The 17,036-nt window shown below is 40.6% G+C and overlaps 1 protein-coding gene across 9 annotated transcripts in view; it reads left to right on the forward strand.

Annotated features, from left to right (window-relative positions):
- Positions 1-17,036, forward strand: part of LOC128339524 (KAT8 regulatory NSL complex subunit 1-like protein) — a 108,318-nt gene that overhangs the window by 75,075 nt on the left and 16,207 nt on the right. For all 9 annotated transcript variants that reach the window (XR_008313070.1, XR_008313071.1, XR_008313069.1 and 6 more), the window contains exons 8-12: positions 7,828-7,938; positions 8,785-8,922; positions 11,199-11,323; positions 12,420-12,544; positions 13,832-13,886. Coding sequence is in view for 6 of the 9 variants with exons in the window: in XM_053283598.1 (XP_053139573.1) it covers positions 7,828-7,938; positions 8,785-8,922; positions 11,199-11,323; positions 12,420-12,544; positions 13,832-13,886 (554 nt within the window). In the remaining 3 variants the exon portion in view is untranslated. The remainder of the gene's footprint in view (positions 1-7,827; positions 7,939-8,784; positions 8,923-11,198; positions 11,324-12,419; positions 12,545-13,831; positions 13,887-17,036) is intronic.

Here is a 17,036-nt window from a genome sequence, read left to right on the forward strand (position 1 = left end):
ATAACACTTCAAGTTGCAATATTTGTACATCATTTTTGCGCCAGACTAGAAAGAGCAGGGCTCTTCATTTTAAGAGCCGCTATCTACTAGAATATCTCCGCCTGAGAACTCCACGCCCACATCCACATGGACAGATATTGCTTCGTCAGTGTCGAAATCAATTGAGCGGTCTCCACTTACTGTTGACATCAAGCAAGATGTCTTAGCTTGACACCGAGGTCGTGCTGGATCTGTCGACAGCCAAGGACATCATGATTCTTCTAGAGTCGGGCGAGAGCACTCCATTGACCACCACTTTTAAGGGCTTTTTGAGCTATGGCCTCGACATTGAGGAGGGAGACGATACCGAACAAGATAAGATACCCAAGATGCCGTCAATATTGAACAGAACCACCGTAATACAAGGGTTACTGCCAGATAAGGGGTGGGGGGACAATACAGAAGTGGCAAACTCAAAGAGCAGCTCCACAGATACTGCAAGTCGCCACACAGGTCACACTGACAAGGAATGAGATCAGAGATGCTTCAATACAGACTACTATGCAGTAGCAAACCACTATTACAATCCAGGATGCGGCAATACAAACAAATTTCATTCCACCTCCACTAATACTGCCACCTCACTTCCAGGTGACAACATCCATTCAGACACAGAAACAAATGGAACATGCCACAGCCCGCACCATGGCAACTCAAACAGTGACAATACTTAAAATCATGGCAACACAGATGATTCTGTAAGGAGATTCAGACGCGTCTAGAAGGGACAGGAGAAAGTCCTCATCGGAAAGAGAATCAAGATGGGTCTCATCTGGTCACACCAGCTGCACAGCAGTAAGCAGTAAGGATGGAGAAAAGAACAAGCAAAGACATGCTACCACGGCATGTACTTCTGCAACCACCCATGCGTTAGTCCATGAGGACTCCTCAGAAGAAGAGGACGATTATTTATTTATTTATTCCTCGAATTTGTATGCTGCCCCAAACTTTCATCTCTGGGCGATTATGCTACTGATTCTACTGGAGAAGAATCTAGTGTACATATCGCAGAGCCAAGCCAAAATGTAGCAGCGACTCCATCCATATCACCAAAGGAAGAGATGAAATCCTATCACCAACAAATAGTAGAAATGGCTGAGATGCTAGGTTTAGGTCTAAAACAAAACTACAGACCTAGATGACCCAGTATACAATTTTATGAAGAAAGCTGCAGGTTTGCAACTGGTATACTTACCGATGCTACCTGTAATTATTAAAGCAGTGAAATCAGCTTGGGAAGTTATCCAAACTTCTACGCCAACGTCAAAAGAACTGGGAACTCTGTATAGAATACAAGAAGAAGAAAATGAATATCTTATGAAGCATCCAGTGCCAAACTCATTAATAATAAACTGTGCATCTACCTCCAAAGGTGTCAAATGCCATACAACTCCCATGGATAAGGAGGGGCAAAAACTAGATGTTTTAGGCCGAAGAACCTATGCGGCAGCATGCCTAACTATTAAAATTGCCAACTACATGTCATGTTTATCAAAATACTTATTCTTTATGGGAGTCTTTGTATGAGGAACGCTCCAATTTATCACCGGAGGGTTTTCTAAAAATGTTTGAAAGTACTTTCACAAAGACTATTACTGCTACACATCAGCAGTTAAGTAATGCTAAGCATCTCACGGAATCAGAGTCATGAACGCGAACATCAGCAATAATGATCAGACGGCACACTTGGCTATGTGCGACTAACTTACAGCATGACATGTGGGACCGCATAGAAGCTCTGCCATTCGATGGAAAAGGACTATTTTGTGAGGAGACAAACTCCTCAATGGAGAAATGGGAAAAGCCAAATAATACAGAGAAGACGTTCACAATGCCAGCGCCAAAATACGCCAATGCTAAACTTCAAACATATCAGCAGAGACAAAATATGGACTGTCAGAGTGAATGGAGATACTTCAGAAAGCCTTTTCAAAGGTACAATTGAAAGCCCTATGTAACAAGAAACAAAGACAATCAGCCAAACTGTAATAAAGCGACCGAACAAGCCAAACATCACCTTTGATTGGTCACAGAGCCCATCTGCACAACTAAACACCAACAGTATTTTGACATACCATCAACGCCAGAAACAACATCATGCCTCGTGTATGCCAGAAACAACATCAAACTGGCAAGTCACACCCAAGCAAGGAGCCACATAACATCGGATCGGTGGGTCTTGAGGATAATCAAGACAGGATATGCGATAGAATTTATGACTCTGCCAGAATTTACGGGCATAAAATACACTCCCCAAGCTATAACGTTGATAGAAGAGGTCAAAGTCTTGTTGGAGAAACAGGCAATATTGCCTGTGCAATGGGCTCACAGTCAAGTGGGATTTTGCTCTCAATACTTTCAGATCCCGAAAAGGGATGGCGGCATCTGCCCGATAATGGACCTATGATGGCTGAGCCTGCATGTTGAAGTGAAAAAGATTCACATGATAACGCTGCAAGCAATCTTTCCACTTCTACACAGGGAAATGTGTATTGAAACGTTGGATTTGAAAAATGCATATTTTCATATCAGCATTCAGGAGAACCACAGGAAATACCTGCGCTTCACGGTGGGCACAGACATATATCAATACAATGTACTGCCCTTTGGCCTGGCTACAGCCCCAAGGGTATTTACAAAATGCATGGCAGTGATCATAGCCTACCTTTGGACCATGGGTCTCTCCATCTTTCAATTTCTGGATGACTGGCTTTTCACTGCAAGAACAAGGGGACAGTTAGTTTTGCAGATACATTGTGTGATAACTCTGTTAAACGACTTAGGAGTCCAAATCAATTGGAAAAAATCACTCCTGCAGCCAGCCATGTGTCTCCAGTATATCGGAGTAGTGCTGAACATGGATACACAAAAAGCGTATTTACTGGAGGACAGATATGAGTGGATAGCCCAAATGGTCACAGATTTAAATATGTCACCACAACAAAAAGCAAGAACTATACAGATACTTATGGGCCTAATGGCTTCTTGCACATCAACAGTTCGCTATGCGAAGCTACAACTGCGAAAGCTCCGAAAGATGTGGTACTTGCTGGAATTCCACTCCAACATCGATTCTCATATTCCGCAGAAGGTGCTAGCATCCCTGTGTTGGTGGACCAGCGGGAAAAATCTCCTACAGGGTATTCCATTCAGGACTCCAGTACCTATGGTGACTATAACAACAGACGCCTCAATGCAAGGCTAGGGAGCCCATCTGTTACATCTGAGAATACAGGGCCTTTGGACAACACAGGAAAGGCAGCTACATATAAACTGCTTGGAGCTCCTTGCGGCATATAAGGTGCTGAGGTTGTTCCAGAAACCCGTTGAAAACCAAGTGGTCCAGATACAGTTGGGCAATACCTTGGCAATTGCATAGATAAACAACCAAGGTGGGACTGTGTCAACTCAGTCTGCAGATGTGGAATAGGTGCATTGTGCGGCAGATCCACATGATAGCTATCCATATAAAGGGAGAGGATAACATATTGGCTGGTGCTTTAAGCAGGGAGTAAGTCTTACAGCAGCACGAGTGGGAGATGAACTCGAGTATCCTACAAGACTTGTTTGCACATTGGGGAACTCCAATGGTGGATCTTTTTGCCACCCCAAAATGCTGACAATATTGCTTGAGAATGCGGCTGGGAAGCCACTCAAAGGGCGATGCTTTCCAGTACCAGTGGACTCAAAGTATGATCTATTTGTACCCACCTTATCCACTGCTGAACAGAGTGGTTGCCAAGATGCTGCAGGACAGAACCACTGGCATTCTAATAACACCTTGGTGGCCAAGGCAGCTGTGGTTTCTGCAGTTACTCAAACTGTCTGGCCGGAGTTACAGATGCTTGCCTCAACCAAACGATCAATTAAGCCAAACAAAGAGTCTACTAATGCACCCAAATCTACAAACATTTAATCTCACAGCGTGGAAAATAGGCTTCTGAAAAAGATCTTACTTAACAACAGAAAGCCATCCACCAGAAAAAATTACAGAGCCAAATGGAGAAGATTCTGCAAATATGCAGATAAAGAGCACTTTCAGCCCATGCAAGCAACATGCAAGCAGGAAGTATTGCTATACCTCACCACATTGAAAAAAGAAGGCCTAGCTAACATATTGATCAAGGTGCATCTGGCAGCAAAATCCGCTTGCCATAAGGGGTGGGACGGAAGAACAGTGTTCTCTCACCCGAGGTGCAAAAACTTTATGAAGGATATAAACAATATGTATCCTCCTGTGCGTCAACCCATGGACAGATAGAGTCTGTCCTTGGTACTCTGAACGTTGACTGAGAAGCCATTTGAGCCAATGGCAACCAATACACTGAGGTTAGCAACATTGAAAACTATTTTCTTAGTGGCAATAACTAGTGCAAAGCACGTCAGTGAACTCTTAGCTTTGCACATAGATGAACCTTACACTAAATTCTTTGGTGATAAGTTAGTCAGGCGATTAGACCCAGAGTTTAGACCAAAGGTAGTTATGGATTTCCATTTGAATCAAGATATGGTCCTACCTAGCTTTTTCAGGAACCCATCTATGGCATTAGAATACTCTATGCATTCACTGGATGTCCTCAGGGTACTGTTGTACTATTTGAAGAGAACAAGGGTCATCAGACAAACTAAGCAGTTGTTTGTTTGCTTTAAAGGTCACTCTCCATCCCGCCAGACAATATCTCATTGGTTGGTGGAAACTATTTTGATGACTTACAATCAACAAGGGGTGTCTCCGCCAAAGTTGGTGAAGGCCCACTCAACTCAGGCATATGCAACTTTGGCAGCACATTTGTCAGGAATAAGATATAGGGACATCTGTATGGCTGCATCCTGGTCTTCAGACCAAACCTTCATAAAACATTACGCCTTGCTCTGTAGCCGATTTTGGAAGGGCAGTACTAAAAAGCGTGTTACCATAGCTTGTGGCTCCCACCTATAGGGAAGCTCGTAATTCCCCCAATGTTTATGACTGACGTGGAATCACTATCCAGATAAACAGGTTGCTTACCTGTAACAGATGATGTGGTAGTGATCCCACAACATTCATAAAACCCACCCAGCCATCCCCACTGCAGAGTGCTAGCACACACACAAAAAAAGTGTCTGCCAACAAGAAACTGAAACAAGGACACCCAACCGCCAATATAAATGGACGCTGAGCACGCGCAATAGGCAGTAGGGGGTGTCTTGAGGAGCAAATGAATTTTACTCGAAGTGGTCTGCGCAGGCAGAGAACCCAATATTTATGACTGTCATGGGATCACTACCAGATCATCTGTTACAAGTAAGCAACCTGTTTTTCTACCCAAATAAGGTGACGATGCAGACAGACCCACGCTTTTTGCTAAAAGTTGTTTCGGACTTTCATTTAAGTGCGGATATTATCTTATCTGTATCCTTTCAGAATCCATCTTCTGAATTAGACACTGATTTGCATGCATAAGATGTTTGTAGATCATTATTATACTATCTGGCGAGAACAAAGGTTAAAATGAACTGGTTGTTTCTCACTTTTAAAGGCAAATGTATGGGGAAATCTGTTTCATGCCAGTGTATGTCCCGTTGGCTAGTACAGCTATAAAGTTCAGGGAGTGGCTCAGCCATGTTCAGTGAAGGCAGATTCAACAAGGGCATATGCATCCTTGGCTGCACATTTGTCGGGACTGAGGATGCAGAATATTTGTCAGGTGGTGACATGATCATCTAATCTGCCGTTTGTGAAACATTATGCCTTGGATGTGCGAATGGCCACTGCAGCGGAGTTTGGGAGAAGTGTCTTGAAGAAAGTCTTGCAGTAGCATACTGCTCCCACCTACCAGGCTAAGCTTACTAATCACCCATCATTATGAATAACATGCAGATCCCTTTCACAGAAAAACAGGTTGCTTACTTTTTTTTTTTTTTTAACATTTTATATCCCACTCTTCCTCCAAGGAGCCCAGAGCGGTGTACTACATACTTAAGTTTCTCTTTCACAACAACCCTGTGAAGTAGGTTAGGCCGAGAGAGAAGTGACTGGCCCAGAGTCACCCAGCTAGTTTCATGGCTGAATGGGGATTTGAACTCGGGTCTCCCCGGTCCTAGTCCAGCACTCTAACCACTACACCACGCTGGCTCTCTTACTTGTAACTCTGAGTGATCTGCAATTATTCATAAGACCCTTGCACCCTCGTCGCTGCAGTATGCTATTCTTAAAGTACTTATCTATGTTTATGCACTTTCATTTCAAGTTGTAGGATGATCATCTGTTGCGGCAGTCATCCAGGAACCAATGATAAAGGCGCTCTAACCGCCTATTCAGTGGTCACACAGTTGCATGACGTGCTTAGAGCACACGAGGAGCTAAAGTAGTCTACTCTGCGAGATCCTCTGCAGGCACATAACCCCTTATTATGAATACGTGCAGATCACTCACAGATCAATAGTTACAAGTAAGCAACTTGTTTTTCTGTCTGCCATCTTCCCTTACTTCCCATATGGCACACTTGGAGTTCAGTAGGGCTCTGAAGGACAAGACAGACCGTAGGACTAGGGAAGAATGGGTGCAAGAAGTTGGGTTGCCTCTCCTCTTGCTGCGTCAGGTATTGCATGACAGGCCAGGAAAACTAACTCTATTTGTTCAATAAGGCACATCCTCTTAACAGGTGCAAACAATAGCATAATGCAACCACATAGATAGACTGTAGAGGTCATGTCTGAGAACATTTTCTCACATTACTGGCCAGTTACGTCATTCTTTGTGTATGTGTTGAATGATATCAAGGTGTTATGTATGTATGTATTTATTTATTTATTTATTTATTTACAGAAGATTATGTAAGAGAAGTAATTTAAATGTCTCTCCACTGGTTTTTATATTGAATAAGAGACAGAATTAATTGGCATAATGAAATTAATGGGGATGTGATTACAGCAGGTTAGAAAAAAATAGTTACAACAGTTTTCAAATAAGTATACAAATGATGTTAAAAGATAAACATTTTTAATCCCTTGTGCCATTCACAAAAATCCTAGCTGTTATCACTTCAAATTTCAGTTCATGGTGCTTTCAAATTTGAAAAATGTTTCCGGCTGCTAATAAGTTTTCACTGTTTCATAGTAGATAGCTTCAGTTTTATACAAAAGAGAAAGCAAGAAGATTGAATAGGTGGAGGGGTAGAGCATCAAAGGTCGAAGTGCAAGGATTGGTAGAATGTGTATTAATTAAAGTAGCATATTAATATAAACCTCGTCAGGAGGATGGTGGTGAAGGAGGAAAGAATGAATTTAAAATAAATGTGGTTGAATATTTTGATAAGCAACAGCACAGGAGTAGGAAAAGAGATGTTAAATAGAAGGAGAAAACCAAAGTTGTGAAATTAGTAAACCTTTTCTAGATTACCTAACGTCTAACAATGACTTGTATGAGCTCACGTTACAACTGAGCTAAAACTATTTGGATTTCACTATGGTTCATGCAAGGTGTGTTCACCTTTTCCATTTGCTATCTTCACAGCTGTGCCAGGGTAATCACTAGGATACAATGATTCCTGTTAACTAGTTCCCTAAAAGAAGTGCTGTTATGAGAATGGAAATCACTGCTGACTATGTATACATCCTAGTTGTTTTCTTCCCACAAAATTACAGATATAAATATAAGAAGAGGGGCTGGATTCTGTGAATTAGCCTTTGAAAACAGGCATGAAATTCCAATATAAGGCATGCAAGCTGTAATAATTTTTTGAGAGTGACAGAGAGCTCTTGGGTGCAAAAGTGTATTTCTTTATCTGTATACCTTTTATTTTTCAGATACTCCTCTTCATGTGTATTTCAAAACATTGCTCAAAAAGTACGAGATCAAAGGTGATCCTTTTGAAACTTCTGCCCTTGGTTTAGAGCTTAAGGTGTCTCCATCAAATGGTATGCAGTACATAATATAGATATTTTAATTTAGCCTTTTGTAATGTCTTGTGTTTTTTTGACTGGGGATTAATGATTCCCAATCATTAATGATACTTTAAAGTGGGAATGAGCAATACATAATTTTGGGAAGGAAGAGATTCTATCTCTGGTAGTTGTAGATTTCTGTATGAAAATTTGGGGGCAACCATTGTAGCAGATCTGGTGGAGGAAAGGAAACAAATACCTAGAGCTCATTGCCCCCTCCCACCATATTCATTATTTTTTCATGAAGATATCCAGATTTTCAAGGGCTGTTAAATAAACATATTACAAAACAGATGTTTTAAAATAATGTTAATTTCATGCATCTGAAATAACTATGACTATTCCAGCTGTTGATATATTTCCAGTGTGGCCCTCTGTACGGAACAAGTTGTCAACTTTGACTTTTGTAATATAATGTAAATATACTGTACAAGTCGTAGAAAAATGAATGAAATGTACGCACTGGCCACTCTGGTGTTTTTGTGTTTATTTTGGATAGTTTGAGCTTCCATAAATATATATATTACTAGAACTTTTCGATCTCTGTATGTTTTAAAAGGAGCCAGCGTGGTGTAGTGGTTAGAGTGCTGGACTAGGACCGGGGAGACCCGAGTTCAAATCCCCATTCAGCCATGATACTAGCTGCGTGACTCTGGGCCAGTGACTTCTCTCACAGCCTAACCTACTTCACAGGGTTGTTGTGAGGAGAAACTTAAGTATGCAGTACACTGCTCTGGGCTTCTTGGAGGGAAAGCGGAATATAAAATGTAATTAATTAATTAATTAATTAATAAAAAAATAATGCTTGCTTTGTTGTAGAATACAATTGGCATAAAACTTCTCTTCAACAATGGAATTGTGGATACGAATCTAGTTCCAAATATCAGGCTATGCCAGAAATATCAGAGCAGCTACAAGAGGGAAGAAAAAAGAGACATTTCAGTGAGACAGCAGTTGGTAAGTAAAAAGAAAAAAAAGTATTTTTCATACGAATAAAAGTTAGTTCTTATTGACCAAATAAGGCTCCAACTGTACTATTTAAGATGAAATGGAACTTCCAGCTGTGAGGTCCTACTTGCTTTGACATTTTTCTGTCACTCATTTCATCTTGTATAATATATAAAAGATACTGAATAGTGGCTGCAGTCCATATGCCACTTTGCTCTTGAGGACTTTATTGTCATTTATGGAACTATTTAAGGATTACTTTGGAGTTAGTAATTTGCACTACATAGCTTCAAATCCCATTCATAGGGGGCTTTTAACATTTTTTATTTCAGTCTTCTGCATGGCATTGCAGATATCTAACTCCCCCTGTAAGCTTGAAAAGCAAGCAGCCTGTAGTGTGGTACGATCAAAAGCCCTGTTTGTATGCACAGGTAATTCTCTGGACTACTGTACTTGACTGCTGTCATTGCTGTTTCTCTGATTGAGTCAGGGGTTTACAGCTGCTAAATGAGTAGATTTCCCTCTCTTATCTTGAATTCCTACAGCAGTCTTACCCAGTTTATGCTACTCTTTTATGATGTGGCAAAAACTAAGTTTTAGAATTTGGGAGGGGTTGATTCTTTTCTATACTTACAGATTTTTCAGTATCTCCCAGTTTTCCCACTTTGGAAATACCAGAATTTCGCTGTCGTTTTCCCAATAGGATGCATTTAGGGAAAGAATAAAAATTTGGAATAAAGTCCCCTTTTCTTTTATTTCCTCAGTTCTTATTTTTGTGGGTTCTGTTTAGTGATGGCTGACACAAACATACCCTGGTTGTACTCGACTTGGCTCAGAATAAGCAGACCAATTGCCTAAGAAAATTGTAAATAGCTCAACTTATTCTGAGCCCATTAAAATTAAGTAATAGGGTTCAGTCACTTCCTCAACCCCCTTGTGCATTTCCAAACAGTTTTCCACCCATAGGCTTCCTCCCTGTTCACTTACCTTGCGGCGGCTGCAACTTCAGAAACAGGAATGAATGGAAGTCATTTTCTCTCTACTCCTGGCAGTAGAAAGAAAAGGATCTCTGTTCATTCCTGTTGCTGAAGCTGCAGTAATCACAGGGTAAGTGGATAACGGGGAAGAAGCATCTGGGTGGAACTCTGAGCGACCAGCAAGCGAGGTACCAGGAGTACTAGGAAATGTAGCTCTTTGAGCTTCTAAAATCTGTAAGCAGTGCTGGGAAAGTTAGATTCCCCTGGGTCACTGTGGTAGTAGCCCTGGTCGAGGGTGGGGGAGACACTTTCTGTTCTCTACCAGCAGAGTACCAGTAAGGTAAATTGAGACAATTACAGGAAGGGAAGAGTTGAGTTGTTGTTTTTGGCAGAAGAAAAACTGAGAAGGGAGTGGTTAATGATGTTTGCAAGCATGGTATGCCACCAGAGAGTTTGTAATGTGAGCATGGTGATCACAAACTTCAGGAGCATCTCTTCTATGCAGTTCCATCCATGAAAATAAGCCTGTGCAGAACACAGGCAAGACCTTTGACAAAGCTCTGGAAGATTAGAAGCAGTAACTTTGTCTCCTTAACCATGTGCAAAAGTGTTCCATGCATAGAATGAGAAGGTGAACCTAGCGCTTTCCTTGTGTGTTCCTTTTTGACAATACAGAGAGCAGCAGGAACAACAAGAAAACTTACATGTGATATAATATTCTGTTTGAGAATGATTAGTAAAGCAGGTCAGCAAGCTGCTCCATTTGGCTTTTGAGGATCTGGTTCTAGTTCTAGAATCCATGCAGTACTGAGGAAAATAATTTCTATCGAATGTTTCTTATTGTAGTGAAGACTGGAAAAGTTTCTGGATTTATTAATAATAATATTCTTTTTATTCATTTTAATTATGATATTCTATTTTTTTCATCAAAAAGTACTCATGTTTTATGTAGAACAAAGATGGTGATGATTCTTTGTCTCCAAAGGGCTCATAATCCCTTGTGAACACAAGAAAGACACCAGCAACCACCACTGGGAGGGATGTGGTGGTGGGGCTTTGAGACAGCTGCTCTCCCCCTGCTAAATATAAGAGAGCCACCACTTTAAAGGGTGCCTCTTTGCCCAGTTAGCAGTTTATATGTCTTGGAAGACTCTGATGCAGAACTCACTAGTAGTCATTGTGTCATCACCGTGTTATGTTCCAAGCGCGTGTATCATAATCAAGAAAGTGTTTAAACATCCATGATGAGTTCATTACATAGAACTTGATTCTCTAATAGATAAAAGAATCTTCTTTTTTTGGTGGCAGGAGAAAGTAACAATAGATTTGAAGCATTTTCCTTCCAGCATGAAGAGGAGGAATCCCATAATCATTTTGCAGGATCTGCTAATGATGACATGATTTCTAGATCAAGTCACAGTTCCTCATCACAGGTATATTTAAAATTAACATAGTTGTAGATTTACAGCCTACTCCTACTAATCTGCGTTAGGTGATGTGGGGCCCAAAGTAGCTTTCACTGCCCATGGCTAAAGCAGTCTGAAGGTGAGACTGAACTATCCAGTTTTGCCTCTTGGCTACTACACCTCCAGTATGGCTCCTGTTTACATGCAAACCATAATGTGTGGTTGAAATGGCATCTCTGAATCTCTGGCAGCTCCATCCTTGCCCTTGCCAATGCATGGCCCTTACAGTAGTGCCAGTGCAACTGCAACAGGACTTAAGATGATTGTAGCTCCACTATAATGGATAAAAGTTGTGCTAAAAATAAAGGTCGTTCTTGTCTATGGAACAAGCTGACACTTTCCTGAAAGAAGAGCAGTTCCTAGCCTGATTTAAAAATTCCAAACAGGAACTAAAATTTCTGGAAAATCAGGAGCTGATTTTCTGATATTCTTTAAAATATGCAGTAATCTTTCAGCTTATTTTTCAGCTGCTCTGTACTGTGAGAGACATCTGTATTTGGCAAAAGTTCCTCCTGAGGCTCCCTGCCCCCTCCTCCTTAGGGCAACTCTCTGCGCACTGCCACCCCCGCCATTCCTGGAAATCAAGGGATCCTTTGAAATGGCATGGGATATAGTGCAAGAGACTGCAGTGTGAGGGCATGGCGTGGAGGGGTGTGTGTGTGATTCCCAAAAACCACACAGAAGCATCTTCCACAAGCAGAGTACTGTTGTGCTTGGACAACTTAAGATACAACCCCAAGGATTTTTGGATTGTTCAAATGACCAAACCCTGATGTCCACTATTTGCCTTAATATTAAGGGGCCAAGATTGTTTATATTCGTGCAATACATGTTACAAAGCCAGTGAAAGAGGAAAAGTTGAATTTAAAGAGAAAAATAATTCAAAATAGTGGGGAATGTTTCAGTGGCATTAATCTTAACTATTAAAGGTGGTACTCTTACTAGTTTCATTGCATTGAAGCTTATTTTTAACTTTATGCATAGTCACTTATTCTCTAAATAAATAACGAAATAATGTTCCGCTGTTTAAAAGTTTTATTAATTTTAAGAATTTTTAAAATAGCTCAATTCAAGACGGAGACTGAGAAGTGAGAGCTCTTATGACATAGATAACATTGTTATTCCTATGTCACTGGTTGCACCATCTAAGCTGGAGAAACTGCAGTATAAAGAAATTCTTACTCCCAGGTACATTTAACTTGTTTACTGTCCATTCACAAGGCAGTGTAAGACTATATTTTTCAAGGGGCAAATTTAATGCTACTGCTGTGTGAATAAAACACAGATAATACTATGTGAATAATGTGAATACAAAGGTGAAATTTGAACATTAAAGAAGAACTAAGATAAACATGGAGGTAGCAGAGGGAGTATTTTAGAAATGCTTTCATACCTCTAGAAGAACTCCACCTACTTTTGATGATTTGCCAAGGGGACCACTCACTCATAAAGATGGACGAATATTTGAGTGGAATAGTGTGACTCCTCAGTGCCTCAGAAACTAGCTCAGTGCTCCCTGATGGGCGGGCAGACGCAGTGGCTGCAGGTGGGGGGAGAAGAAGAGAGATGGCTGGGAAGAATGTGGTTGGGGTAGCAAGCCAAAAAGCGGTGGGGGGACTAGGGGCGCAGATGTTCTGCGCTGGATCAGCTAGTTATAGTTATTATTTACACTGATCTTATCTGTGCTTACTCAGAATGGTAAAGTGATATCATTATGCACAAGATTGCAGATTTAGTAAATTAGGCCCAACCTGCAGATTATATGGGAGTTCTTCAAAGGCATTACTCTGCCATTCAGTACAGATAAGAGAGAGCTGTTAACAGTGAACATGGATATTTACATATGAATTCTGTCTATCCTAGATTAGTGAATGCCTGAAAACAGTTATTTCCCCACTTTTCAGATGTACACCAGCCAGTGCTGAAATTCACATTTAGGTATCTCTAAGTGTGTCTGTTTTCAAACATACATAAAAAATTTTTGTGATTGTTGACATTCACTGTAACAGTAAAGTTGTATTTAAAATGATAAGGCTTGATAGTTTTGCATCATGGGAGAGAGGCAGACAGATAGAAGAAAATGAACAAGGCTATGGGGATTTGCAGTTTAAGATCCCTGATGGAATATCAGGGAAACAAAAAATAAAGGCTGCACATCCAGTCAAATAGCTTACCAATAGCCCATAAAGCAGCAGTCCTCATAACATTGGGAAGAAGTAGATCAGCTTTTTGCTTTTTTGCACAGATATGTATGCACACAAGCAAAATACTGACTTGAAGAGGTCCAAGGAGAAGCTTAGGGCAGCTCTCAGCCTTTTGAATTAGTCAAGCTTTAACTTTGCAGTTAAGTTAGTTTACTGAATGAGTACATTTGCAGTATTTACAGGGGGAAATGATTTTTTTAAAAAACACAATGTGAAAAGTGAGTTCTATTCAGAAAATCCTGCACTCAGGAATCTTTTTTCTCATTAATAGCTGGAGACTTGTTAGCCTCAAGCCTTTGGAAGGTCTGCACAAAGATGAAGAAACGGTAGTTCATATTTCCATTCATTTCGTGATTTATTGCATTGCTGCTATATCACACTTTTGTTTTGTAGATCTCTTAAAACTAGATAATCTAGTTTTAAAAATAACCTTTGTGTTTTAATAAACATAGTAATAAACAATGTCTCCAACATCTAGAAAAGAAATATGTTAATATTAAATCTTTAGGACAAATGCAACAAAATATAAATATGTATTATGTGTATTGCAAGACGAGGTACAATGAAGAATTCCAGAGGAGGAAGGGGGAATGTCCCTCTCCTGTCCCCATTTGGGATGAGTGAGGAGCTCGCTCTTTGCCAAACCCCAAACCTCAGTTGTACAGTGTGTGGAGGAAAGTATTTTGAAGAATTTCTTATTCACTCATTCCTGTAACTCAGCGATTCCGAACCTTGGATCCCCAGATGATGTTGAGCTAGATGTCCCATCATCCACAGGGGCCATGTAGTTCAACAATATCTGGGTACCCAAGGTTTGGAACTTCTGCTGTAACCTATATCCCACCTTCTACATAAAATCATGCTCAAGGCAGTTTACATAAAATGAATACAAAAACAATCAACCACCAGCATCATAATTGCAATAAGATTTTATTTAACACATGATTTGCTGCTCATCAAATTATTGTGCCAGGCATACCTACTTTGGGAGGGAACTGTACAATTGTGCCATTGCAAGAGAAGGCCCTATTAAGTCCATTTGCTATACTTCAGACAGCAAGGGCACATGGAGGAAGGCGTTCAAGGTGGATTGGAAGTTTTGGTAAGATTCATGTGACAGGAAACAGTTCTGTAGATAAGTTTGATCCCAGGTCTGCGGAGTCAAAACCAGGACCTTGAACTGAGCTTGGAAAATAATCTGAGTAATGTGCTTTATTCTCCCTGGCCCTGGCAGCTACAGCTTCCACCAGTTGATGTTTCTAAACTGTCTTCATGTCCAAGCCCACATAGAGTGCATTATAGTGATGGAGTTTGTAAAAAGTGACCCTGGCCACTGTATCAGGTCATTATAATGTGGCTAGGCGCAAGGCCTTTTCTCGATTGTCAGTGGAGAGCATGTGCCCTGCTTCTGTCTTCCAGGGAAAGGATTCAGTCAGAATCAAGTGATCAGTCACTTGTTTTGCAGGCTTATCATGTTCCTGCCACAGGTTCTTCAGTAATCTGAAGAAGGGCATCCATTTAGACAGCTACCACAGACAGTGCCACATTTCACAATAAAGAGCAGTGACACACTGAATCAGACTCAGAGTTCAATAGTCTTAGATGCCAGGCAGATGCATGTACAACACAGGTCTTACAAATCTGATATGGGTTCCATGTGTGCAAGTGCAGACACAGCTACAGGCAAAAGTTTTGATGCACTGATTTGCCTAAATAAACCTCTCTTAGTAGCTCTACAGTTAAAAATTCTGTATTGGTACGTTTTTAAGTTCCACATTTTTCCTCCTTGGCTCTGTGTGCAATAGCTTTCAATATGGCAAGCTAATATTGTCTATGAGGAATGGCACAGTGTTTTAAGGTGTAATTGTCCCAAATAGCAAAGCTTTCTCCTTGCACTTGATATTTTATTCATTCATTCAATTTATATACCACACTTCCTAAAGTGGTTTCACATTAAAATAAAAAACACATAATAAAACAATTAAATTAAAAAAAAAAAAACCACAGATTAAAACTCCTTAAAATTAAAACTAGATATCATTAAAAGCCAGTCTTAAAAGATGGGTCTTTAAGGCTTTCCTGAAGGCCTTGAAGGAAGATAATCCTTTTATATCCATGGGGAGCATGTTCCACAACCTAGGGGTGACAACTGCGAAGGGCCAATCCCAGGTCACCACAAGATGAACTGCTGGCACCAGGAGATGGAACCCTCCTGATAATCTTAAAGAGCAGTGGGGACCTTGTAGAGAAAGGCACTCTCTCAGATAACCCGGACCAGGGCTTTAAAGCACTTTGTTCTTTGCCCAGAAACATATCGGCAGTCAGTGTAACTGTTTAAGAACAGGCATAATGTGGTTTATTCAGGATACCCCAGAAACCAATCTGGCTGCCACGTTTTGGATGTAACCGGATCACCATCCAGATCTAATATATAATATTTTACACACACACACACACACACACACACACACACACACACACACACATATATCACTGTCCAGTATATTTATACACACACACACAGAGTCCAGTGATGGAATTGTGGGAATGGTCTCTGTAAAGTAAAGTAAAGTGTGCCGTCAAGTCGCAGTCTGAGATGATGCCTTTCAACATCTTCCTAGATTGCTGCTGCCTGATATAGGTGTTTCCCATAGTCTGGGAAACACATCAGCAGGGATTTGAATCGGCAACCTCTGGCTTGCTAGTTAAGTCATTTCCCCACTGTGCCATTAGGTGGCATTATGATCTCTTTAGAAACTTGTTATATGAATATAGTTAAAATATATGGGATATGTGATACGACATCAATGAACAGCCTACATCCAAACATAAGAGATGCATGTGGGGAATGCTGCTGTGAGGAAACACTTACATGGTGGTCCCCCGACTCTCACGCATGCATTCTAGGGAGGCAGAATTTTTGCAATTTTTAGCATCTAAATTGCTAAAGACGACCCCTTTGTGTGTGCCCCAAAAAGTTGCATTTCCATTAGGATTTGTTTAATGTAGACCAATACAGATTATACAGGAGGTATGCTCACTAAGTGTTTCATTTAACATTCTTCTACTGAGACAGTTCCATATGCTGAAGAGACAAGCCAACTTTAAAATGAACAGCAACTTGTCTCTTCAACAGTGAAAACTGATGGAAAGAACAGCAAGCAAGCCTTTCATTTCATGTGCAGTCTTCTTCCATGTGTAAAATGCCTTTAGATTACAATTGGATTCCTTCCATACCAGTCTGTATACTATACATATCTCCAATCACAGTCCCAAATTCATGAGCTTGTGGGGAGTTAATCTGTGTGATTAATTCAGCCACATAGTGAATTTTCATGGGGAGGACCCAAGCATGAGGAGTACTTGCTAGTAAATAATATTTAAACTCGTCCTTTACAAAAATGGTAACCTCAGTGTTGACTGGTGATGATTATTGTGAAGATGTGCATACATTTGAAATTTTGCAAGCGGAATTC

The sequence above is a fragment of the Hemicordylus capensis genome, chromosome 1 (genome assembly GCF_027244095.1).
Source record: "Hemicordylus capensis ecotype Gifberg chromosome 1, rHemCap1.1.pri, whole genome shotgun sequence".
Classification (NCBI taxonomy): Eukaryota; Metazoa; Chordata; class Lepidosauria; order Squamata; family Cordylidae; genus Hemicordylus; species Hemicordylus capensis.